The sequence below is a fragment of the Echiichthys vipera genome (genome assembly GCF_963691815.1).
Source record: "Echiichthys vipera genome assembly, chromosome: 13".
NCBI lineage: Eukaryota > Metazoa > Chordata > Actinopteri > Perciformes > Trachinidae > Echiichthys > Echiichthys vipera.
In genome coordinates, this window is record NC_139838.1 from 29,692,917 (window position 1) to 29,718,421 (window position 25,505).

Consider the following 25,505-nt stretch of genomic DNA (forward strand, 5'->3'; position numbering starts at 1 on the left):
TAACACTCGTGATGTTCTGATGCTAAATGAAGCTAATGTTAATGATGTCCTGATGCTAAATGAAGCTAACACTTGTGATGTTGGTTATTATATGTTATAATATTTGTAAACATTTATATTCAGTAATAATTGAGTTTGTTATTGTTGCTGAAACTGATCCTGGATCAGAAACACATGGAACCAGAGCCGAGGCTGCATCAGGAAGGAGGGTTTTAATAATAACAACAATAATAATAATATTTAATAACAATAATAAGACTTCCTGCTCCACACACACACACACACACAGACACATAGAGACACACACAGACACAGACACAGACGAGGAGACTGCCCTGACCAAGATGGCCGCCGTGCCGTCAAATGAGCAGCAGCGACCAATCAGATCTACAGGCTTTTATTTTGAAACGGTTTTTTAAATCTATTATTATTGTTGTTACAAAAGTCAACATTAAACACAAGTAAATAATAATAATAATGATAGAACAGATCAAACATTCATTCAAATGTTTCAATTAGTTTGAAATGTTTGCGCGCTCCGGGGACCGGAAGTGACGTCATCATCCCGGCCGAGTTTTTCCTTTTTCCACAGAGTCGTGCCGGAAGCAGAGGCGCGTGCAGCCCGTGCAGCGCGTGCAGGATGTTGACACGGAGCAGGGAGCAGTGCGCGTACAGCAGCTGTTACTGGTGAGTGCTCGAACCCACGGCGCCCTGGTCCTGGTCCCGGTCCCGGTCCCGGTCCTGGTCCTGGTCCTGGTCCTGCGCCTCCTACCGGACCGGACATCAGCTCATTCCTGGGTCTCAGAGCAGCTGCTGAGTCCAGAGCGAGTGGTCCGGTTCTGCAGGTTCAGGTTCTCACTGTGGTTCTGTTTTGGTTCTGCAGGTTCAGGTTCTAACTCTGGTTCTGTTTCTGTTCTGCAGGTTCAGGTTCTCACTCTGGTTCTGTTTTGGTTCTGCAGGTTCAGGTTCTAACTGTGGTTCTGTTTTGGTTCTGCAGGTTCAGGTTCTCACTCTGGTTCTGTTTTGGTTCTGCAGGTTCAGGTTCTAACTCTGGTTCTGTTTTGGTTCTGCAGGTTCAGGTTCTCACTCTGGTTCTGTTTTGGTTCTGCAGGTTCAGGTTCTAACTCTGGTTCTGTTTTGGTTCTGCAGTGAGGAGAACGTTTGGAAACTCTGTGAGTTCGTCCGAACGGAGAAAACGGCGCCGCTGGAGGAACTGTTCGCCGTCTTCATCTCCAACGAGAACCGGACGGTGAGAACGTGTTCGGAACCCCGTCCTGGTCTTAAAGAACCCCTCGTGTTCTTAAAGAACCCCGTCGTGTTCTTAAAGAACCCCGTCGTGTTCTTAAAGAACCCCGTCCTGCTCTTACAGAACCCCGTCGTGTTCCTAAAGAATCCCGTCCTGTTCTTAAAGAACCCCGTCGTGTTCTTAAAGAACCCCGTCGTGTTCTTAAAGAACCCCGTGGCGTTCTTAAAGAACCCCGTCCTGCTCTTACAGAACCCTGTCTCTGGTCTCGTCAGGTTCCTCTGTGGAAGCAGAAATCTGGACGTGGAGACGAGCCGGTGATCTGGGTTTGTGATGTCACTGTTTGATACGCTTCAGTAATGATGTCACTGATGATGTCACTGATGATGTCACGGCGTGTTCCAGGACTACCACGTGGTCCTGCTGCAGGTCCGGACTCACTCTTCTTCTCTGGTCTACGATCTGGACTCTGAGCTGCCGTTTCCCTGCAGCCTGGACCTGTACGCTGCTCAGGCGCTCCGCTCAGACCACGGCATCAAACCTGCGTACCACAGGTCACACACACACACACACACACAGAGGACACACACACACACACACACACATAAAGACAAACACACACACACCTGAACTGTGAGCGTCACCTGTTAGCTTCAGAGTTAGCTTCACCTGTTAGCATCACCTGTTAGCTTCAGAGTTAGCTTCACCTGTTAGCATCACTGCTTGTCTAACTGTGTCTCTTCAAACAGGAAGTTGCGTGTCGTCCCTGCTGACAGCTTCCTGTGTAACTTTGCGTCGGATCGATCGCACATGAAGAACTCTGACGGGTCGTGGAGGATGCCCCCCCCGCCCTACCCCCCCATACGCACCGCAGGTCACATGACGCCTCGCCACAGCACGCATGAGCACGTTAGCCACGATGACCTCACTGTGACCTCACGATGACCTCACTGTGACAGCACTGTGACCTCGCTGTGACCTCACTGTGACCTCACTGTGACATGACTGTGACCTCACTGTGACCTCACTGTGACATCACTGACAACACTGTGACATCACTGTGACATGACTTTGACATCACTGTGACATCGCTGTGACCTCACTGTGACCTCACTGTGACATCACTGTGACATCACTGTGACCTCACTGTGACATCACTGTGACATCACTGTGACCTCACTGTGACATCACTGTGACCTCACTGTGACCTCGCTGTGACCTCACTGTGACATCACTGTGACCTCGCTGTGACCTCACATCACTGTGACATCGCTGTGACCTCGCTGTGACCTCACTGTGACCTCGCTGTGACCTCGCTGTGACCTCACTGTGACCTCGCTGTGACCTCGCTGTGACATCACTGTGACCTCACTGTGACCTCACTGTGACCTCACTGTGATGCGTTTCCTCCGCAGAGAGCCGGATGAACCTGGATGACTTCATCAGCATGAGCCCGGCTGTGGGCTGGGGGTCCGTCTGCAGCCTGGAGCACTTCCTGCAGAGCCACGGGGGGGGCTCTTCATCATGACGCCTCCTGCTGGACACGCACCTGGTTACCGTGGTTACCGCCAGTCTGGTCGCCCGGTGACTGGTCGTCGTCATGGTTACAGCGGTGCTACAGAATCTTTATTAAAGTTTTATTTTAATAATAAAAAAAACTCTTTCTAGTCTGAGTGAATATTTAAATGTTTGACTTCCTGTCCCGTTGTGTTTCCATGGCAGCAGCCAATAGCGTTGGGCGTTGCGGGTTGCCAGGGTTGTCTTTTGTTGGGTGCAGCTACTGTAGGCTGGTTGCCAGGCTTGTCTTTTGTTGGGTGCAGCTACTGTAGGCTGGTTGCCAGGCTTGTCTGTTGTTGGGTGCGGCTACTGTAGGCTGGTTGCCAGGGTTTTCTGTTGTTGGGTGCAGCTACTGTAGGCTGGGTGCCAGGGTTGCCTGTTGTTGGGTGCAGCTACTGTAGGCTGAGTCACTATAGGCCGAGCATTCACTCCATGGACTGAGAGAAAGGAGAGGAACGCCATTCAAACGCACGCCCACATGGCTACGCTGCTCCTGGATGCTAACATCACTTTCATCTGCACTTAGCTGCAACGGCTAACGCTAACGGCTAACGCTAACTGTCAGTCAAACTCCTCTAATCCTTGTTTGCTGTGGTTTTCTGGAGGGGACGGGTTCAAACAGGCTCAAACAGACTCCGGTCTCCTGGAGCTACTGGGCCGGGTCTGACCAACCTGGCAACCCCACTGCTGGACTTCTACTTTGTTGTTGGGACGACGATCTGGAGAATCTAGGGCCACACTGACCCCAGGACCACCCTGACCCCGGGGCCACGCTGGACCCCGGGCCCACGCTGACCCGGGGCCACGCTGACCCAGGGCCCACGCTGACCCGGGCCCACGCTGACCCCGGGGCCACGCTGACCCAGGGCCCACGCTGACCCCGGGCCCACGCTGACCCCGGGCCCACGCTGACCCAGGGCCCACGCTGACCCCGGGCCCACGCTGACCCCGGGCCCACGCTGACCCCCGGGGCCACACTGACCCCGGGCCCCACGCTGACCCCCGGGGCCACCCTGACCCCGGGCCCACGCTGACCCCGGGCCCACCCTGACCCCGGGGCCCACCCTGACCCCGGGTCGAGCACAGAACCCTCAGAAACTTTCTCTGTGGAACAAACTTGTTTGTAAAGTTTGATTTAAATTAAAGTTTGTTCAAACAAAGACTTTGCTTCTGTTTTTATTTTAAATATTTTCATCATTGATTTGTTTTGATTTGAACTGTAACACGTGAGCCGATGTCTCTGTGGCTGTTTATGAATCATAACTTTATATAATTATATATTTTTATTATATTAAAGTTAAAGCAGAAAAAAAAGAAGTGAAAACTTTCACCTTATATTTTTATTCTTTTACACTTTTTTCTCTTTTTTATGAAATCTTTAAAATCAATAAATTCATAAACTTCAGAATCACGTTTTTATTTAATTAAACAGATTTAATCACGTTTCATCTGCTTTAATGTTTTATTTAGTTTTTTATTTTATTTCATTATATCAAATATTTCTTTATATTGTTTTACATTTAAAAGTGTTTTATTAATATTTTTATTGATGATTTCTTTGATTTTCTTTGTGTTTTTTCTTTGTTTTGTTTTTTTTTTACATCCGGGGATGAAAGTTTGGGGTTCATGACGTCACACGGACTCAGGGGGCGGGGCTTATCCGCTCTGCAGCTGCGGTCTGTTGTTCTGAAGCTAACGGCTAAAGCTAACGCCACAGCTGTGTCCTGCCCGCTGCTAACCTGCTAACCTGCTCCGTCAGTCAGCGCGGGTCCGCGAGGAAAGACCCGGGTCAGCCGTGATTAACCCGGGTTAGCTGCTATTAACCCGGGTTAGGCGGATCCATGTCCTTGTTTTGGAGGACGAGCTAAAGCTAACCGCTCTGTTAGCATGTTATCACTGATAGCTGGTTAGCATTTAGCCTGGGCGCTAGTTTCTCTCTCCGTCTTTACGTTAACGTTTACCCGGGTTAAATATATCCCGGGTTGTTGTTGTTTGAACACATTTCCCGGGTTGTTTGTCCGTGATGTGTCGCTGTGTTCACACTGGGACGCTAACTGAGGCTAACGTTAGCCGGAGCTAGCTGCAGCAGCCTTTGTTTATGATGTGAGAGCCGCTAGCTGTTAGCTGTTAGCCGTTAGATTAGCGCGGACCGCAGATGCTAAGCTAACTGTGTCTTTGTGCAGCTGTCAGCTGTTGCCGGGCAGATTTACACTTAGATTTGGGGCTGACATGACGTCATCTGCTCCAGCTGCTCACTGACCTTCATCACGTCATCACCACGTCATCATTACGTCATCATCATCAGTGACCATGGCCCAAACATCAGCTGTTTACCTGCTCCTGCTCTCAGGTGAGCCTGTCTGTCTGTCTGTCTGTCCACGTGTCTGTCTGTCTGTCCTCCTGTCTGTCTGTCTGTCCGTCTGTCCTCCTGTCTGTCTGTCTGTCTGTCTGTCTGTCCTCCTGTCTGTCTGTCCTCCTGTCTGTCTGTCCTCCTGTCTGTCTGTCTGTCCTCCTGTCTGTCTGTCCTCCTGTCTGTCTGTCTGTCCTCCTGTCTGTCTGTCCTCCTGTCTGTCTGTCTGTCCTCCTGTCTGTCCTCCTGCCTGTCTGTCTGTCCTCCTGTCTGTCTGTCCTCCTGCCTGTCTGTCTGTCCTCCTGTCTGTCTGTCCTCCTGTCTGTCTGTCTGTCCTCCTGTCTGTCTGTCCTCCTGTCTGTCCTCCTGTCTGTCTGTCTGTCCTCCTGTCTGTCTGTCTGTCCTCCTGTCTGTCTGTCTGTCTGTCCTCCTGTCTGTCTCTCCTCCTGTCTGTCTGTCCTCCTGTCTGTCTGTCCTCCTGTCTGTCTGTCTCTCCTCCTGTCTGTCTGTCTCTCCTCCTGTCTGTCTGTCCTCCTGTCTGTCTGTCTGTCCTCCTGTCTGTCTGTCCTCCTGTCTGTCTGTCTGTCCTCCTGTATGTCTCTCCTCCTGTCTGTCTGTCTGCCTGTCTGTCTGTCTGTCCTCCTGTCTGTCTGTCCTCCTGTCTGTCTGTCTGTCCTCCTGTCTGTCTGTCTGTCCTCCTGTCTGTCTGTCTGACCTCCTGTCTGTCTGTCCTCCTGTCTGTCTGTCTGTCCTCCTGTCTGTCTGTCTGTCCTCCTGTCTGTCTGTCCTCCTGTCTGTCTGTCTGTCCTCCTGTCTGTCTGTCCTCCTGTCTGTCTGTCTCTCCTCCTGTCTGTCTGTAGTTTTGTATAACGTATAACGTTATACGTTTGTATAATGTCGTTTTTTCCCAGGATGCTTTGCTGCGTCTCAGAGGAACGACAACGTCTACGTCTCCGGGATTTCTAACGGTGAGACCAACCTGTCTCACTCTCTCTCCCTCCCCCTGTCTCACTCTCTCTCTCCCGCCTGTCTCACCCTCTGTCTGTCTCACTCCCTGCCTGTCTGTCTGTCTCACCCTCTGTCTCTCTGCCTGTCTCACCCTCTGCCTGTCTCACCCTCTGCCTGTCTGCCTGTCTGTCTCTCAGCGTGTGGCGAGGGGGCGGAGCTCCTGCGTGCGTCCACTGGCGTCATCACCAGCCCTGGTTGGCCCTTTCAGTACCCGTCCAGACTCAACTGCAGCTGGAACATCCGAGCGCGGCCCGGGGACGCCGTCACCATCAGGTACGTAGCCTCCGTCAGGTAGACCGCCTCCGTCAGGTAGACCGCCTCCGTCAGGTACGTAGCCTCCGTCAGGCAGACCGCCTCCGTCAGGTAGGGCCTCCGTCAGGTAGACAGCCTCCGTCAGGCAGACCGCCTCCGTCAGGCAGACCTCCTCCGTCAGGTAGACCGCCTCCGTCAGGCAGACCACATCCGTCAGGTAGACCGCCTCCGTCAGGTAGACCGCCTCCGTCAGGCAGACCGCCTCCGTCAGGCAGACCACATCCGTCAGGCAGACCGCCTCCGTCAGGCAGACCTCCTCCGTCAGGTAGACCGCCTCCGTCAGGTAGACCGTCTCAGTCAGGTAGGGTCTCCGTCAGGTAGACCGCCTCCGTCAGGTAGACCGTCTCAGTCAGGTAGGGTCTCCGTCAGGTAGACCGCCTCCGTCAGGTAGACCGTCTCGGCGCTGGTCTGGGTGCTGGTCTCGGCGCTGCTCTGGGCGCTGGTCTGGGCGCTGCTCTTGCCCCGTGGCGCCCCCTCCCACTGACGCCTGTGCTCTGCCAGCTTCCAGGACTTCGACCTGCAGGGGTCCCACCGCTGCGCCTCAGACTGGATGTCCATCAGCAGCTACAGGAGCCTGGACGGGCTGCGGGTGTGCGGCGCCGCCCTGCCCCCCCCCTACATCTCCTCCCAGGACCACGTGTGGATCCACTTCCACTCGGACGACAGTCTGACGGGCAAAGGCTTCAGGCTGTCCTACATCACCGGTGAGCAGGGGCGGCTCCAGGCCGGGGCGGGGGGGCACGAGGGGCACCTCTGAACCGGACCCTTCTTTGGTAACAGCGCTCTGGTGATAATACCCATAATGCCCTGCTCCTGTAGGTAAGCCCGAGGCGTCCAGCTGTGACGTGGACCAGTTCCACTGTTCTAACGGGAAGTGCGTGCCGGACTGGTGGCGCTGTAACTCCATGGACGAGTGCGGAGACAACTCTGACGAGGAGCTGTGCGCCGAGTCGCCGTTCTCCTTCCAGCCCTGCAGCCTGAACCAGTTCCCCTGCCTGTCCCGCTACACCCGCATCTACACCTGCCTGCCCCACAGCCTGCGCTGTGACGGCTCCATCGACTGCCAGGTACGAGGCCGCCGGGTCAGACCGGGTCAGACCGGGTCAGACCGGGTCAAACCAGGTCAGACCGGGTTAAACCGGGTCAGACCCGGTTAAACCGGGTCAGACCGGGCTAACCCGGGTCAGACCGGGTTAAACCGGGTTAAACGGTCCCTCCTTGTGTTCCAGGACCTCGGCGATGAGATCGACTGCGACGTCCCCACTTGTGGAGAGACGTTGAGGAACTTCTACGGCTCCTTCAACTCCCCCAACTACCCCGACTTCTACCCCCCCGGGAGTAACTGCACCTGGCTGATCGACACGGGCGACCACAGGAAGGTGACCTCTGACCCCGACCTCCTCGCCACACAGTAAACCGGTTTGTACGCCGCTGACTCAGCTAACGCCCCGACCCTCTTCCTGCAGGTCGTCCTGAGGTTCACCGACTTCAAACTGGACGGGACGGGTTACGGCGACTACGTGAAGGTGTACGACGGCCTGGAGGAGAACCCTCGCCGTCTCCTCCGGGTGCTGACCGCCTTCGACTCCAGAGCGCCGGTCGCCGTGGTGTCATCGTCCGGTCAGCTCCGAGTTCACTTCTACGCCGACAAGATCAACGCTGCCCGGGGGTTCAATGCCACGTACCAGGTGTGTGCGGTAATACCACCTTAATACCAGTGTTGGGCCTGGGCTCTTAAGGTGGATTTGTTTCTCTCTCCCTGTGTTCTTAAGGTGGACTGATGTGTTCTTAAGGTGGACTTGTGTGTTCTTAAGGTGGACTTGTTTCTCTCTCCCTGTGCTCTTAAGGTGGACTGATGTGTTCTTAAGGTGGACTTGTTTCTCTCTCCCTGTGCTCTTAAGGTGGACTTGTGTGTTCTTAAGGTGGACTTGTTTCTCTCTCCCTGTGTTCTTAAGGTGGACTGATGTGTTCTCAAGGTGGACTTGCTTCTCTCTGCCTGTGCTCTTAAGGTGGACTTGTTTCTCTCTCCCTGTGTTCTTAAGGTGGACTGATGTGTTCTTAAGGTGGACTTGTGTGTTCTTAAGGTGGACTTGTTTCTCTCTCCCCGTGCTCTTAAGGTGGACTGATGTGTTCTTAAGGTGGACTTGTTTCTCTCTCCCTGTGCTCTTAAGGTGGACGGCTTCTGCCTGCCCTGGGAGGTCCCCTGTGGGGGGAACTGGGGCTGTTACACGGAGCAGCAGCGCTGTGACGGGTACTGGCACTGTCCCAACGGGCGCGACGAGCTCAACTGCTCTTCCTGTCAGGAGGACGAGTTCCCGTGCTCCAGAAACGGCGCCTGTTACCCTCGATCGGACCGCTGCAACTACCAGAACCGCTGCCCCAACGGGTCCGACGAGAAGAACTGCTTCTTCTGCCAGCCCGGAAACTTCCACTGCAAGGTAAACACAAGTCTGACGCACTCTTCAGTCACTGGCTGTCGTCCACGCGGCGGCGGCGGCAGGGGGGGCGAGGGACCAGCTGGCTTCAGGTCTGTAGTTCTCACCCGAACTGATAAAACCCTGTGACCTCTGACCTTTGCAGAATAACCGCTGCGTGTTTGAGTCGTGGGTGTGTGACGCTCAGGACGACTGCGGCGACGGCAGCGACGAGGAGAGCTGCCCCGTCATCGTTCCCACCAGAGTCATCACCGCCGCCGTCATCGGCAGCCTCATCTGTGGCCTCCTGCTGGTCATCGCCCTCGGCTGCACCTGCAAACTCTACTCGCTGCGCATGTTCGAGCGCAGGTCAGCCCTCGCCATTTACACGGAGCGCTGTGATTGGCCGTTGACTGAAGCCGTGTGATTGGTCGTTGATTGAAGCCGTGTGATTGGTCGTTGCAGGTCATTTGAGACCCAGCTGTCCCGAGTGGAGGCGGAGCTGCTGAGGAGGGAAGCGCCGCCCTCTTATGGTCAGCTGATCGCCCAGGGACTGATCCCACCTGTGGAGGATTTCCCAGTGTGCACTGGGAGCCAGGTAATGCCCCCTGAACTCTGTCTGTCAGGTGACGCTCCCTGAACTCTGTCTGTCAGGTGAAGCCCCCTGAACTCTGTCTGTCAGGTGACGCCCCCTGAACTCTGTCTGTCAGGTAACGCCCCCTGAACTCTGTCTGTCAGGTGACGCCCCCTGAACTGTCTGTCAGGTGACGCCCCCTGAACTCTGTCTGTCAGGTGACGCTCCCTGAACTCTGTCTGTCAGGTGACGCCCCCTGAACTCTGTCTGTCAGGTGTTCTTATGTGTGTGTGTTTGTCCGCAGGCGTCCGTCCTGGAGAACCTCCGTCTGGCGGTGCGCTCTCAGCTCGGCTTCACCTCCCTGAGACTCCCGTCTTCGGGTCATCACAGCAACCTTTGGCGCCGTCTCTTCACCTTCTCGCGGTCGCGGCGGTCGGGTTCTCTGGCTCTGGTCTCGGCTGACCTGGAAGACAGCGTCGGTACCGGGAGCTCTGGGACCTCCGGCTCAGACCTGCTGTCTCCGGACTCGGACGACACAGACACGGAGGGCGAGCGAGGGAGGGATCGAGGCGTGGGCGCAGTGGGCGGGCCCGTCGCCCCCCTTCCCCAAAAGACACCACCCCCCGCTGCAGTGGAGGCCATGGTATCCGTGGCGACACCTGCAACTTCTGTGACCGCGACGCCCGGCTGTGTCCGAGGCCGTGACCGGCCCCGAGAGGCCCCGCCCCCCTCGAGCCCTGTTGCCGTGGTAACCTCCAGTCCTGATCCCGACGCCGCAGAGCTCCAGGCTCCGCCCACCTCCACCCTGCAGCGACTGGCCCAGAACCTGCACCGCTTCACCAGGAACCTGATCAGAACCGGCCCGAACCACCAGGACCAGAACTGGTCCAACCACAGTCCACTTCGCCAGCTGGAGACAGGAAGAGGCGGCGCCGACGGCGTCGAGCAGCGAGGAGACGAAGAAGAAGACGTGGAGCTGCTGATCCCCGTCTCCGACTCCGACTCCTCCTCGTTGGTCAGCGACGTCCGACAGCCGCTGCTGGAGCCGCACCCCTCCTCCACCGCAGGCCACAACCCCCATCATCACCGTGGAAACGGTGGTCGAGGAGGGCGGGACGGCCCCTGTGAACACTGTGGGATGGTTCACACGGCGACGATCCCCGACGCCTGTCTGGAGGCCACGGGCAAAACGGAGAGCAGTGACGATGAGCTGCTGCTGCTCTGCTAACAGGCTCACTGACGGGCTAATGGGCTAATGACGGGCTAATGAGCTAACTGACGGGCTAATGAGCTAACTGACAGACTGGAGCTGACTGGCCAACACATCTCACACTGGACTAGGACTAGCCAACAGGCTAATGCTTCAGACCAGACTAGAACTAGCCAACAGGCTAACGCTTCAGACTGTACTAGAACTAGCCAACAGGCTAACGCTTCAGACTGTACTAGAACTAGCCTACAGGCTAACACTTCAGACTGGACTTGAACTAGCCAACAGGCTAACCCTTCAGACTGGACTAGAACTAGCCAACAGGCTAACGCTTCAGAATGGAATTGAACTAGCCAACAGGCTAACCCTTCAGACTGGACTTGAACTAGCCAACAGGCTAACGCTTCAGACTGTACTAGAACTAGCCAACAGGCTAGCCTTTTGGATCGGACTAGAACTAGCCAACAGGCTAACCCTTCAGACTGGAACAGAACTAGCCAACAGGCTAATGCTTCAGACTGGGCTAGAACTAGCCAACAGGCTAACGCGTCAGACTGGGCTAGAACTGGCCAACAGGCTAACCCTTCAGACTGGACTAGAACTAGCCAACAGGCTAATGCTTCACACATGACCAGAACTAGCCAACAGGCTAACCCTTCAGACTGAACTTGAACTAGACAACAGGCTAACCCTTCAGACTGAACTTGAAGTAGCCAACAGGCTAACCCTTCAGACTGGACTAGAACTAGCCAACAGGCTAACCCTTCAGACTGGACTGGAACTAGCCAACAGGCTAACCCTTCAGACTGGACTGGAACTAGCCAACAGGCTAACCCTTCAGACTGGACTAGAACTAGCCAACGGGATAATGCCTCAGACTTGACCAGAACTAGCCAACAGGCTAACCCTTTAGACCGGACCAGAACTAGCCAACAGGCTAACGACTCAGACCAGACTAGAACAGGCCAACGGGCTAACCCCTCAGACTGAACTTGAACTAGCCAACAGGCTAACGTTTCACACATGACCAGAATTAGCCAACAGGCTAACGCTTCAGACTGTAGTAGAACTAGTCTACAGGCTAACACTTCAGATTGGACTTGAACTAGCCAACAGGCTAACACTTCAGATTGGACTTGAACTAGCCAACAGGCTAACACTTCAGATTGGACTTGAACTAGCCAACAGGCTAACCCTTTGGATTGGAGCTAGCCAACAGGCTAACCCCTCAGACTGGACTAGAGCTAGCCAACAGGCTAACGCTTCAGACTGGATTAAAGCTACATTTATTAGCATGTTAGCTGGAACAAAGGTCAGCTCTCAGTGATGTCAGATGAACGGGCCAATCAGAAAGAAGCTAAGCAGTGATGTCAGTGATGTTTTGATGTTGGTCCGTCCTTTAAAGCGCCCCCTCCTTCCTGCAGGAGGACTTCCTGCTCGGTACGACTGTAAACTGTGTCCTGAACAAACGGATCAGACCCTCGTGTGTCCGTCTGTGAGGGTCACGTGACCCGAGGAGGAGAGGGTCACGTGACCCGAGGAGGAGAGGGTCACGTGACCCGAGGAGGAGAGAGGGTCACGTGACCCGAGGAGGAGAGAGGGTCACGTGACCCGAGGAGGAGAGAGGGTCAGGTGACCCGAGGAGGAGAGAGGGTCACGTGACCCGAGGAGGAGAGAGGGTCACGTGACCCGAGGAGGAGAGAGGGTCACGTGACCCGAGGAGGAGAGGGTCAGGTGACCCGAGGGGGAGAGGGTCACGTGACCGGAGGCCCTCGTGTACATATTTCTGTGTTCGTGTTCACAGACTCAGTCCACCTTAAATCTCTCTCTGTTCATTTGCAGCCATTTTCTTTTTCCTCGTTAGTTTTCACACAATTCTGTGACTGAACACGTCCATCAGGGTCCGGATCAGAGTCCGGATCAGGGTCCAGATCAGAGTCCGGATCAGGGTCCAGATCAGGGTCCAGATCAGGGTCCGGATCAGGGTCCAGATCAGGGTCCAGATCAGGGTCCAGATCAGGGTCCGGATCAGGGTCCGGATCAGGGTCCAGATCAGGGTCCAGATCAGGGTCCAGATCAGGGTCCAGATCAGGGTCCAGATCAGGGTCCATCAGGGTCCAGATCAGGGTCCAGATCAGGGTCCGGATCAGGGTCCAGATCAGGGTCCAGATCAGGGTCCAGATCAGAGTCCAGATCAGGGTCCAGATCAGGGTCCGGATCAGGGTCCAGATCAGAGTCCAGATCAGGGTCCAGATCAGGGTCCAGATCAGGGTCCAGTACAGGGTCCAGATCAGGGTCCGGATCAGGGTCCAGATCAGAGTCCAGATCAGGGTCCGGATCAGGGTCCGGATCAGGGTCCAGATCAGGGTCCAGATCAGGGTCCAGATCAGGGTCCAGATCAGGGTCCGGATCAGGGTCCGGATCAGGGTCCAGATCAGGGTCCATCAGGGTCCGGATCAGGGTCCAGATCAGGGTCCGGATCAGGGTCCAGATCAGGGTCCAGATCAGGGTCCGGATCAGGGTCCAGATCAGGGTCCGGATCAGGGTCCAGATCAGGGTCCGGATCAGGGTCCAGATCAGGGTCCGGATCAGGGTCCGGATCAGGGTCCATCAGGGTCCAGATCAGGGTTTATTCCCTTCACGTTGTTGTTTATTAAATATAATTATTCCTGTTTGGTGATGGCCGACACACACACACACACACACACACACACACACACACAGAGAGACACACAGAGAGACACACACACACACACACGTGTGTGTTTTTGTATTTATGAATATAAACGGATCTAAAACTTCAAATTCATCTTTTGTAAGAAACGGTGTGATGCTAATGCTAATGCTAGCTGCTACCACCCCTGGACCGGGTCCTGAGGCCTCTGCAGGACCCGGTCCAGGCTCTGCCCCCCCCCCCCCCCCCCCTCCCCTCTGTTTTTGGTACTCTGACGTCCGCTGACCTCGTGTGAGTGTGACTGTATATTTATTATGGTTATTATTATTAATATTCTGTGTTCTTTTGTGCTTGTGTTGCATGAGTTTAGTGTTTGGTGTTTTTCTTTCAACCTGTAAAAGTTTAAAAACTGTTCAACTGCACTAAAGATTAAAGGTCCTCCTGCCCACGCCTTTATTATTATTATTATTATCATCTTTATTATTATTATTAATATTAATGTAAAGATTAAAGGTCCTCCTGCCCACGACCCTTATTCTTATTATCATCTTTATTATTATTATTATTATTATTATTAATGTAAAGGAACTGCAGCGGTCTGAAACTGCCTCGCTCTGCTGCTCACACGGAACCAGAACCACAGCAGGTGGAAGTGGAACCACCACGAGTTAAGGATCAGGACCGGGACTCAGATGAGCTTTAAAGAGATCAACGAGACCCGGACCCAGGGTCTGGGTTTGAGTCTGGGTCAGGGTCCTGGTCCGGGTCCTGGTCCGGGTCTGAGTCAGGGTCCTGGTCTGGGTCTGGGTCCGGGTCTGAGTCAGGGTCCTGGTCTGGGTCCTGGTCCTGGTCTGGGTCCTGGTCCGGGTCAGGGTCCTGGTCTGGGTCCTGGTCTGGGTCCTGGTCCGGGTCAGGGTCCTGGTCTGGGTCCTGGTCTGGGTCCTGGTCCGGGTCAGGGTCCTGGTCTGGGTCTGGCAGGACTTTTATTGTGACAGTATTCACTCTTTGACTGCAGCAGCTCTGGAGACTCTTATTTTCTTAAAACTAAAAAGTGAACTTCCTGTTAAGTTCAAAACAAAACGATGTGACTTCCTGCTGCTAGCATGCGGCTAACGAACAAGCTAACCGGAACAGCGGTTTGACTTATAAAAATAAAAAGAATAAAATAATTATAATTATAACACCCTCAATAACGGAAACCGAACACTTAACCGTCACTAACGTTCGTTTGTGTCTCTGTTTCCGTTAACTGTTTATTTCAGCTAAAGAAAACCGCTGTTGCTAGGAGACGGTCAACTCTGGCGTTGCCTGGATACAGCAAACTCGCTCGGTGTTTCCCGGTGTTTGAGTCCGTTATTCAGCCGGTGTTTCCCGGTGTGTGAGCCCGTTATTCAGCCGGTGTTTCCCGGTGTGTGAGTCCGTTATTCAGCCGGTGTTTCCCGGTGTTTGAGCCCGTTATTCAGCCGGTGTTTCCCGGTGTTTGAGTCCGTTATTCAGCCGGTGTTTCCCGGTGTTTGAGTCCGTTATTCAGCCGGTGTTTCCCGGTGTGTGAGTCCGTTATTCAGCCGGTGTTTCCCGGGGTGTGAGCCCGTCCTTCGGCAGCTGTTTCCCGGGGTGTGAGCCCGTCCTTCAGCAGCTGTTTCCCGGTGTGTGAGCCCGTCCATCGGCAGCTGTTTCCCGGGGTGTGAGCCCGTTATTCAGCCGGTGTTTCCCGGTGTGTGAGCCCGTCCTTCGGCCGGTGTTTCCCGGTGTGTGAGCCCGTCCTTCGGCAGCTGTTTCCCGGGGTGTGAGCCCGTCCTTCGGCAGCTGTTTCCCGGGGTGTGAGCCCGTCCTTCGGCAGCTGTTTCCCGGTGTGTGAGCCCGTCCTTCGGCCGGTGTTTCCCGGGGTGTGAGCCCGTCCTTCGGCAGCTGTTTCCCGGGGTGTGAGCCCGTCCTTCGGCAGCTGTTTCCCGGTGTGTGAGCCCGTCCTTCGGCCGGTGTTTCCCGGGGTGTGTGCCCGTCCTTCGGCAGCTGTTTCCCGGGGTCGGGATGGAGATCGTCCACGTGTACACGAAGCTCCGCGGTGAGTTCGGCCGGCAGAGCCTCTTCTCGGACCGGCCTGCGGAGCTGCTGGTGGACGTGCCTCCGGACCCGAGTCTGGCTCCGCTCTTCATCCAGAGGAGTCTGCGGGACCAGAGTGTGCAGGTCTGCGGGGACATGTCCGAGCACCAGGTGGGTCCGCTCCACACTCAGCAGCCACAGTCCCGATGATTACTGATGAATTATTAATATGAGTAATTAATATGAGTTATTAATGATGAATGATGTTCCAGGTGAACACGCAGCGGTTCCAGGCCGACAGCTGCGGGATGAACCATGTGGAGGGGGGGTGGCCCAAAGACGTGAACCCTCAGGAGATGGAACAAACCATTCGCTTCAGGAAGAAGGTGGAGAAGGACGAGAGCTACGTCAACAGCATCCTGCAGCTGGGCAGCGTGAGTCCACACGGGTCCACAGGGGTCCACTACAGTCCACAGGGGTCCACTACAGTCCACAGGGGTCCAGTACAGTCCACAGGGGTCCAGTACAGTCCACAGGGGTCCACATGGGTCCACTACAGTCCACAGGGGTCCACTACGATCCACACGGGTCCACTACAGTCCACAGGGGTCCACTACAGTCCACAGGGGTCCACACGGGTCCACTACGGTCCACAGGGGTCCACTACAGTCCACAGGGGTCCACTACAGTCCACATGGGTCCACTACAGTCCACAGGGGTCCATTACAGTCCACAGGGGTCCACTACAGTCCACACGGGTCCACTACAGTCCACAGGGGTCCACTACGGTCCACACGGGTCCACTACAGTCCACATGGGTCCACACGGGTCCACTACAGTCCACATGGGTCCACACGGGTCCACTACAGTCCACACGGGTCCACTACAGTCCACATGGGTCCACCTCAGTCCACACGGGTCCACTACAGTCCACTACAGTCCACAGGGGTCCAGTACAGTCCACATGGGTCCACTACAGTCCACTACAGTCCACAGGGGTCCACTACAGTTCACATGGGTCCACTACAGTCCACATGGGTCCACACGGGTCCACTACAGTCCACATGGGTCCACACGGGTCCACTACAGTCCACACGGGTCCACTACAGTCCACATGGGTCCACCTCAGTCCACACGGGTCCACTACAGTCCACTACAGTCCACAGGGGTCCAGTACAGTCCACAGGGGTCCAGTACAGTCCACAGGGGTCCAGTACAGTCCACAGGGGTCCACTACAGTCCACTACAGTCCACAGGGGTCCGGTACAGTCCACAGGGGTCCAGTACAGTCCACATGGGTCCACTACAGTCCACAGGGGTCCAGTACAGTCCACAGGGGTCCACTACAGTCCACTACAGTCCACAGGGGTCCGGTACAGTCCACAGGGGTCCAGTACAGTCCACAGGGGTCCAGTACAGTCCACAGGGGTCCAGTACAGTCCACAGGGGTCCACTACAGTCCACTACAGTCCACAGGGGTCCGGTACAGTCCACAGGGGTCCAGTACAGTCCACAGGGGTCCACTACAGTCCACATGGGTCCACCTCAGTCCACATGGGTCCACCTCAGTCCACATGGGTCCACCTCAGTCCACATGGGTCCACCTCAGTCCACAGTAACAGAAATTAACCTTGTGTTATGGTTGGTGGTGATGTCACTGTGATGTCATCATGTGGTTGTGATGTCATCATGTGGTCAGTTGTGACGTCATCTTGTGGTTGTGATGTCATCATGACGTCACTGTGACGTCATCTTGCGGCCCAGGTCATGGAGCACTGTATCCGGCAGAACAACGCCGTGGACATCTACCAGGAGTTCTTCGAGGACGAGGACCCGGTGGAGGAGAACCAGGACCCGGCCTCAGCCAAGACCATCAACGTGTTCAGGTACGGCTCCGTGTTCACACACACACACACTCTCTTTATGTTTACAGTGTTTACAGTGTGTGTGTGTGTGTGTGTGTGTGTGTGTGTGTGTGTGTGTGTGTGTGTGTGTGTGTGTGTGTGTGTGTGTGTGTGTGTGTGTGTGTGTGTGTGTGTGTGTGTGTGTGTGTGTGTGTGTGTCTGCAGAGACCCTAACGAGCTGAAGCGGACCGTCACCGGCCTGTCCTGGCACCCTGACGGCGGCAGGAAGCTGGCAGCTGCGTACTCCTGCCTGGAGTTCCAGAAGACCTCCACAGACATGAGCGTGGACTCGTACATCTGGGACATCGGTGGGTCAGACGCACGGACAGAGGACAGACAGACAGACCCGGGTCCAAAGAGTCCACAGTCCCGTTGACAGATCCCTGTTCTGTTTCAGAGAACCCCAACAGACCAGAGATGACCCTGAAGCCCACGTCTCCGCTCGTCTGCCTGGACTACAACCCCAAAGACTGCCACACGCTGGTGGGAGGCAGCTACAACGGGCAGATCGGTGGGTCCAGGTCCAGGTCCAGGTCCAGGTCCAGGTTTGTCCCCAGAGGACCAGGTCACTGACCCGCTGACGGTGTGTTTGTTGTAGCGTACTGGGACACCCGCAGAGGCAGCCGGCCCGTGGAGGTGTCCTCTGTGGGACAGAGTCACAGAGACCCCGTCTACAAGATCATCTGGCTCCAGTCCAAGACCGGGACCGACGTCTTCTCTGCCTCCACTGATGGACAGGTAGACTGGAGACAGACAGACAGACAGGTGGAGACAGACAGACAGACAGACAGACAGACAGGAGACAGACAGACAGGTGGAGACAGACAGGAGACAGACAGACAGGTGGAGACAGACAGGTGGAGACAGACAGCTGGAGACAGGTGGAGACAGACAGACAGGTGGAGACAGACAGACAGGTGGAGACAGACAGACAGACAGACAGACGGGTGGAGACAGACAGACAGACAGGTAATTGTCTTCCTCTCCTCAGGTGCTGTGGTGGGACGTCCGCAGGTTGAGCGAGCCCACAGAGCGTCTGGTTCTGGACCCGGGCCGGGAGGGAAACCTGGACCGAGCTTTAGGAGCCGTCAGCCTGGAGTTTGAGTCCACCATGGTGAGGGTCTGGGGGGTCCTCCGTGCAGGTCTCTGCTGATGGTGGTGGGGCCTGCTGCAGTGGTCCTGTGTGCAGGTCTCTGCTGATGGTGGTGGGGCCTGCTGCAGTGGTCCTCTGTGCAGGTCTCTGCTGATGGTGGTGGTGCCTGCTGCAGTGGTCCTCTGTGCAGGACTCTGCTGATGGTGGTGGTGCCTGCTGCAGTGGTCCTGTGTGCAGGTCTCTGCTGATGGTGGTGGTGCCTGCTGCAGTGGTCCTGTGTGCAGGTCTCTGCTGATGGTGGTGGTGCCTGCTGCAGTGGTCCTGTGTGCAGGTCTCTGCTGATGGTGGTGGTGCCTGCTGCAGTGCGTTCCTCAGTGCGTCCCTGTCCTCTGTCTCTGCAGCCGACTAAGTTCATGGTGGGGACGGAGCAGGGCGTGGTCGTCTCCTGCAACAGGAAGGCCAAGACTCCGGCGGAGAAGATCGTGAGCACGTACGACGGTCACCACGGACCCGTCTACGCCCTGCAGAGGAACCCCTTCTTCCCCAAGAACTTCCTCACCGTGGGGGACTGGACCGCCCGCATCTGGTCTGAGGACATCAAGGAGTCCTCTATCATGTGGACCAAGTAGGACCCTGTTGTCTTGTCTGTCCCCCCGTCCTGTCTCTGTGACGTCCTCCTGTCCTGTCTCTGTGACGTCCTTCTGTCCTGTCTCTGTGACGTCCTTCTGTCCTGTCTCTGTGACGTCCTCCTGTCCTGTCTCTGTGACGTCCTCCTGTCCTGTCTCTGTGACGTCCTCCTGTCCTGTCTCTGTGACGTCCTCCCGTCCTGTCTCTGTGACGTCCTCCTGTCCTGTCTCTGTGACGTCCTTCTGTCCTGTCTCTGTGACGTCCTTCTGTCCTGTCTCTGTGACGTCCCCCCGTCCTGTCTCTGTGACGTCCTTCTGTCCTGTCTCTGTGACGTCCTTCTGTCCTGTCTCTGTGACGTCCTCCTGTCCTGTCTCTGTGACGTCCTTCTGTCCTGTCTCTGTGACGTCCTTCCGTCCTGTCTCTGTGACGTCCTCCTGTCCTGTCTCTGTGACGTCCTCCTGTCTCTGTGACGTCCTCCTGTCCTGTCTCTGTGACGTCCTTCTGTCCTGTCTCTGTGACGTCCTCCTGTCCTGTCTCTGTGACGTCCTTCTGTCCTGTCTCTGTGACGTCCTTCCGTCCTGTCTCTGTGACGTCCTTCCGTCCTGTCTCTGTGACGTCCTTCTGTCCTGTCTCTGTGACGTCCTTCTGTCCTGTCTCTGTGACGTCCTCCTGTCCTGTCTCTGTGACGTCCTTCTGTCCTGTCTCTGTGACGTCCCCCCGTCCTGTCTCTGTGACGTCCTTCTGTCCTGTCTCTGTGACGTCCTTCTGTCCTGTCTCTGTGACGTCCTCCTGTCCTGTCTCTGTGACGTCCTTCTGTCCTGTCTCTGTGACGTCCTTCCGTCCTGTCTCTGTGACGTCCTTCTGTCCTGTCTCTGTGACGTCCTTCCGTCCTGTCTCTGTGACGTCCTCCTGTCCTGTCTCTGTGACGTCCTCCTGTCTCTGTGACGTCCTTCTGTCCTGTCTCTGTGACGTCCTCCTGTCCTGTCTCTGTGACGTCCTCCTGTCCTGTCTCTGTGACGTCCTTCTGTCCTGTCTCTGTGACGTCCTTCTGTCCTGTCTCTGTGACGTCCTCCTGTCCTGTCTCTGTGACGTCCTTCTGTCCTGTCTCTGTGACGTCCTCCTGTCCTGTCTCTGTGACGTCCTCCTGTCCTGTCTCTGTGACGTCCTTCTGTCCTGTCTCTGTGACGTCCTCCTGTCCTGTCTCTGTGACGTCCTTCTGTCCTGTCTCTGTGACGTCCTTCTGTCCTGTCTCTGTGACGTCCTCCTGTCCTGTCTCTGTGACGTCCTTCTGTCCTGTCTCTGTGACGTCCTCCTGTCCTGTCTCTGTGACGTCCTTCTGTCCTGTCTCTGTGACGTCCTCCTGTCCTGTCTCTGTGACGTCCTTCTGTCCCGCCCTTCACATCTGTGTCTTCCTTCTCCAATCTTGTCTCATTTAGTCACAATCTTGTCCTGGTCTGTCCCTGTTTGTCCTGGTCTGTCCCTGTTTGTCCCTGTTTGTCCCGGTCTGTCCCTGTTTGTCCCTGTTTGTCCTGGTCTGTCCCTGTTTGTCCTGGTCTGTCCCTGTTTGTCCTGGTCTGTCCCTGTTTGTCCTGGTCTGTCCCCGTTTGTCCTGGTCTGTCCCTGTTTGTCCTGGTCTGTCCCTGTTTGTCCTGGTCTGTCCCCGTTTGTCCTGGTCTGTCCCTGTTTGTCCTGGTCTGTCCCTGTTTGTCCTGGTCTGTCTGGAGTCTGTTCTCTGTTGGACTCCGTGTGGACATCCTGGTCCTTTAGACTCTAACTGGACTTGACTCCTGTCAGGTATCAGATGTCGTACCTGACGGACGCCTGCTGGAGTCCGGTCCGTCCCTCCGTCTTCTTCACGGTGAAGATGGACGGCATGTTGGACGTCTGGGACATCCTGTTCAAACAGAACGACCCCACGCTGAGTCTCAAGGTGCGTCCGTCTCACCTGTGGCACCACAGCCGCACGTCTTCTTCAGATCACGTGTTCCCAACCTGTTGTTGATGATGTCACCGTCCGCAGGTGTGTGACGAGGCTCTGTACAGCCTGCGTATCCAGGACAACGGGCGCTTGGTGGCGTGCGGCTCTCAGCAGGGCGGAGCCACTCTCCTGGAGATCTGCCCGGGACTTTCCACGCTCCAGAAGAACGAGAAGAGTCTGCTGGCTGCTGTGAGCGCTTCTACGTGACCCCCGGACACGCCTGTTCATGGGCTGTTGTCAGGGCTGTTGTCAGGCTGTTGTCAGGCTGTTGTTAGGGCTGTTGTCAGACTGTTGTTAGGGCTGTTGTTAGGGCTGTTGTCAGGGCTATTGTCAGGCTGTTGTCAGGGCTGTTGTCAGGACTGTTGTTAGGGCTGTTGTCAGGCTGTTGTCAGGGCTGTTGTTAGGGCTGTTGTCAGACTGTTGTTAGGGCTGTTGTCAGGGCTATTGTCAGGCTGTTGTCAGGCTGTTGTCAGGGCTGTTGTCAGGACTGTTGTTAGGGCTGTTGTTAGGGCTGTTGTCAGGCTGTTGTCAGGACAGTTGTCAGGACTGTTGTCAGGGCTGTTGTCAGGCTGTTGTCAGGACTGTTGTCAGGCTGTTGTCAGGCTGTTGTCAGGCTGTTGTTAGGACTGTTGTTAGGGCTGTTGTCAGGCTGTTGTCAGGGCTGTTGTCAGACTGTTGTTAGGGCTGTTGTTAGGGCTGTTGTCAGGGCTATTGTCAGGCTGTTGTCAGGCTGTTGTCAGGGCTGTTGTCAGGGCTGTTGTCAGGACTGTTGTTAGGGCTGTTGTTAGGGCTGTTGTCAGGCTGTTGTCAGGACTGTTGTCAGGGCTGTTGTCAGGCTGTTGTCAGGCTGTTGTCAGGGCTGTTGTCAGGGCTGTTGTCAGGCTGTTGTCAGGGCTGCTGTCAGGGCTGTTGTCAGGCTGTTGTCAGGACTGTTGTTAGGGCTGTTGTCAGGCTGTTGTCAGGACAGTTGTCAGGCTTTTGTCAGGCTGTTGTCAGGCTGTTGTCAGGGCTGTTGTCAGGCTGTTGTCAGGACTGTTGTTAGGGCTGTTGTCAGGACAGTTGTCAGGGCTGTTGTCAGGACAGTTGTCAGGGCTGTTGTCAGGCTGTTGTTAGGGCTGTTGTCAGGGCTGTTGTCAGGACTGTTGTTAGGGCTGTTGTCAGGACAGTTGTCAGGGCTGTTGTCAGGCTGTTGTCAGGACTGTTGTCAGGGCTGTTGTCAGGGCTGTTGTCAGGACTGTTGTCAGGCTGTTGTCAGGCTGTTGTCAGGGCTGTTGTCAGGACTGTTATTAGGGCTGTTGTCAGGCTGTTGTTAGGGCTGTTGTCAGGACTGTTGTTAGGGCTGTTGTCAGGACAGTTGTCAGGGCTGTTGTCAGTACTGTTGTTAGGGCTGTTGTCAGGACAGTTGTCAGGGCTGTTGTCAGACTGTTGTCATGACAGTTGTCAGGGCTGTTGTCAGGCTGTTGTCAGGGCTGTTGTCAGGACTGTTTTTAGGGCTGTTGTCAGGCTGTTGTCAGGGCTGTTGTCAGGGCTGTTGTCAGGCTGTTGTCAGGGCTGTTGTCAGGACTGTTGTCAGGACTGTTGTCAGGCTGTTGTTAGGGCTGTTGTCAGGCTGTTGTCAGGGCTGTTGTCCGGACAGTTGTCAGGGCTGTTGTCAGGCTGTTGTTAGGGCTGTTGTCAGGCTGTTGTCAGGCTGTTGTCAGGGCTGTTATAAGGGCTGCTGTCAGGCTGTTGTTAGGGCTGTTGTCAGGCTGTTATCAGGGCTGTTGTCAGGCTGTTGTCAGGGCTGTTGTCAGGGCTGTTGTCAGGCTGTTGTTAGGGCTGTTGTCAGGGCTGTTGTCAGGGCTGTTGTTAGGGCTATTGTCAGGGCTGTTGTTAGGGCTGTTATCAGGGCTGTTGTCAGGCTGTTATCAGGGCTGTTGTCAGGCTGTTGTCAGGGCTGTTGTCAGGCTGTTGTCAGGGCTGTTAGGGCTGTTGTCAGGCTGTTGTTAGGGCTGTTGTCAGGGCTGTTGTCAGGCTGTTGTCAGGGCTGTTGTTAGGGCTGTTGTCTGGCTGTTGTTACGGCTGTTGTCAGGGCTGTTGTCAGGCTGTTGTCAGGCCGTTGTTAGGGCCGTTGTCATGCTGTTGTCAGGCTGTTGTTAGGGCTGTTGTCGGGCTATTGTCGGGCCGTTGTCAGGGCGATGGTGATGAAGGAGCAGTAACAGTCAGCCGCTCTGATGATGTCGCTGCAGATGTTGTTAGGGCTGTTGTCAGGCTGTTGTCGGGCCGTTGTTAGGGCGGATGTCAGGCTGTTGTCAGGCTGTTGTCGGGCCGTTGTTAGGGCGGTTGTCATGGTGATGAAGAGGAGCAGTAACAGTCAGCCGCTCTGATGATGTCGCTGCAGATGTTGGAGCGGGAGACGAAGCGGGAGAAGATCCTGGAGGCGCGGCAGAGGGAGCTGCGTCTGAAGGAGCGCAGCCGCTCGGAGCAGAGCCGCGAGGACGAGGGGGGCCGCGAGGACGCCGACGAGGGGCCCGAGCAGCTGATCGCCAGGGCTGAGAGCGACTTCTACGTCGTCACGGAGACGGAGCGCAGGAGGAGGAGGGAGCGTGAGGAGCAGCCGAGCCGGGTCAGAACCCTCTCCTCCTTTCATCCCTTCATCCTCGTTTCTTCTGTTTTTACTTTCGTCTGAACGAGAATTTTGTGTTTCAGGAAAAAGACGTCTGCGAGGAAAAGGACGCGGAGGAAGAACCTTCAGAATAAAAGCACCCAATCTGTTTTATCTGTTTGTTTCTGTTTAGTGACGTCACTGTTTCAAGTGAAAGTGTTGAGCTTTCAAAAGAGTTTCAAAATAAAGATTCATGTTAAAGTGTTTTCTGTGATAACAGCGTTTATTAATGGATCTTTATTCACGCTGTGTGTTGATTTGAGTTGTTTATGTTGTTTCTGTTGTTTGTGTTGTTTTGTGTTTGTGTTGTTTGTGTCGACGTCTGCAGGAAACAAAGTTCAGTCACAGGATGTGAGTCTGTGGAGCTGACGTGTCCGTCTGTCCGTCTGTCCTCCAGGACGCCGCTCCAGACCTCGAGGCTGAACCAGGTTCTCTGTGAGGTTTGAAGCAGGACGAGGTAAAGAGACGCTTTTGATTTATTCTGAAGTCCCGCCTCCTTTCCTGTGTGCAGCAGCTCCACCTGTGACGCCCCCCCCCTGTGTGACGCCCCCCTCTGCCCCCCCCCCTCTGTGACGCCCCCCCCTCATCAGAAATCACAAACACGTTATTAAAGAGTAAATTATTTGTTTATTATCATCGAAGCTCCGTTCATCCACAGCGTCAGCAGCACAGACACGCACGGTGTCACAGGAGCTTCATGAGTGAACGCACCTCCGTGTCTCAGCTCTCCATCACTGTTGTTATTAATATTAATATTATTATTAATATTAAAAACACTTTTATTACCGCGGCTTTAAGTGGAAAGAAACACGTCACTTATCTGAGGGAGCAGGAAACCGAACCGTCGCACACCTGAACACACCGTCAACCGCAGCACCGTCACGAGTGACGCTGTCGTCACGTGTGGCGCTGTCAAGGCCGTTAAAGTCACACGACTTTAACGGCGGTGTTCTGACTGGAGACGGTGTTGTGTCTGGAGACGGTGTTGTGTCTGGAGACGGTGTGTCTGGAGACGGTGTTGTGTCTGGAGACGGTGTTGTGTCTGGAGACGGTGTTGTGCCTCTGGAGACGGTGTTGTGTCTGGAGACGGTGTTGTGCCTCTGGAGACGGCGTTGTGTCTGGAGACGGTGTTGTGTCTGGAGACGGTGTTGTGTCTGGAGACGGTGTTGTGACTCTGGAGACGGTGTTGTGACTGGAGACGGTGTTGTGTCTGGAGACGGTGTTGTGACTGGAGACGGTGTTGTGTCTGGAGACGGTGTTGTGACTGGAGACGGTGTTGTGTCTGGAGACGGTGTTGTGGCTCTTGAGACGGTGTTGTGTCTGGAGACGGTGTTGTGTCTGGAGACGGTGTTGTGACTGGAGACGGTGTTGTGACTCTGGAGACGGTGTTGTGTCTGGAGACGGTGTTGTGACTGGAGACGGTGTTGTGTCTGGAGACGGTGTTGTGACTGGAGACGGTGTTGTGTCTGGAGACGGTGTTGTGTCTGGAGAAGGTGTTGTGACTGGACACGGTGTTGTGACTGGAGACGGTGTTGTGTCTGGAGACGGTGTTGTGTCTGGAGACGGCGTTGTGTCTGGAGACGGTGTTGTGCCTCTGGAGACGGTGTTGTGCCTCTGGAGACGGTGTTGTGACTGGAGACGGTGTTGTGTCTGGAGACGGTGTTGTGACTGGAGACGGTGTTGTGACTGGAGACGGTGTTGTGACTGGAGACGGTGTTGTGTCTGGAGACGGTGTTGTGTCTGGAGACGGTGTTGTGACTCTGGAGACGGTGTTGTGTGTCTGGAGACGGTGTTGTGACTCTGGAGACGGTGTTGTGTGTCTGGAGACGGTGTTGTGACTCTGGAGACGGTGTTGTGGCTGGAGACGGTGTTGTGTC

At 55.2% G+C, this 25,505-nt stretch overlaps 3 protein-coding genes across 5 annotated transcripts; all 3 read left to right on the plus strand.

The window, feature by feature from the left end:
* The first annotated feature begins 598 nt into the window (after positions 1 to 598).
* ntaq1 (N-terminal glutamine amidase 1) lies at positions 599 to 3,401 on the plus strand. The gene is made up of 6 exons (XM_083925642.1): positions 599 to 687; positions 1,150 to 1,249; positions 1,519 to 1,569; positions 1,649 to 1,797; positions 1,993 to 2,117; positions 2,659 to 3,401. The coding sequence occupies exons 1-6, from the start codon at positions 641 to 643 to the stop codon at positions 2,769 to 2,771; spliced, it is 585 nt and encodes a 194-aa protein (XP_083781768.1). The 5' UTR covers positions 599 to 640; the 3' UTR covers positions 2,772 to 3,401.
* Positions 3,402 to 4,476: 1,075 nt separating this feature from the next.
* Positions 4,477 to 12,598, plus strand: lrp12 (low density lipoprotein receptor-related protein 12). 3 transcript variants are annotated; one of them, XM_083925634.1, is made up of 12 exons: positions 4,477 to 4,706; positions 4,984 to 5,150; positions 6,062 to 6,118; positions 6,296 to 6,431; positions 6,972 to 7,174; positions 7,290 to 7,537; positions 7,700 to 7,849; positions 7,937 to 8,158; positions 8,642 to 8,908; positions 9,051 to 9,253; positions 9,350 to 9,482; positions 9,763 to 12,598. In XM_083925634.1, the coding sequence occupies exons 2-12, from the start codon at positions 5,111 to 5,113 to the stop codon at positions 10,684 to 10,686; spliced, it is 2,583 nt and encodes an 860-aa protein (XP_083781760.1). In that variant the 5' UTR covers positions 4,477 to 4,706; positions 4,984 to 5,110; the 3' UTR covers positions 10,687 to 12,598. The 3 variants fall into 3 exon arrangements, with proteins under 3 accessions (XP_083781760.1, XP_083781759.1, XP_083781761.1); XM_083925633.1 differs by having other exon boundaries at positions 4,477 to 5,150; XM_083925635.1 differs by lacking the exon at positions 6,062 to 6,118 and having other exon boundaries at positions 4,477 to 5,150.
* Positions 12,599 to 15,370: 2,772 nt separating this feature from the next.
* dnai2b (dynein, axonemal, intermediate chain 2b) lies at positions 15,371 to 23,765 on the plus strand (the record flags this gene model as incomplete). Its single annotated transcript, XM_083925639.1, has 12 exons — positions 15,371 to 15,553; positions 15,655 to 15,816; positions 17,147 to 17,268; positions 17,452 to 17,594; positions 17,684 to 17,797; positions 17,885 to 18,024; positions 18,278 to 18,400; positions 18,781 to 19,004; positions 20,801 to 20,936; positions 21,027 to 21,173; positions 23,365 to 23,589; positions 23,673 to 23,765. 12 exons carry the CDS (start codon positions 15,371 to 15,373, stop codon positions 23,721 to 23,723), a joined length of 1,770 nt encoding a protein of 589 aa, XP_083781765.1. The 3' UTR covers positions 23,724 to 23,765.
* Positions 23,766 to 25,505: the final 1,740 nt, after the last annotated feature.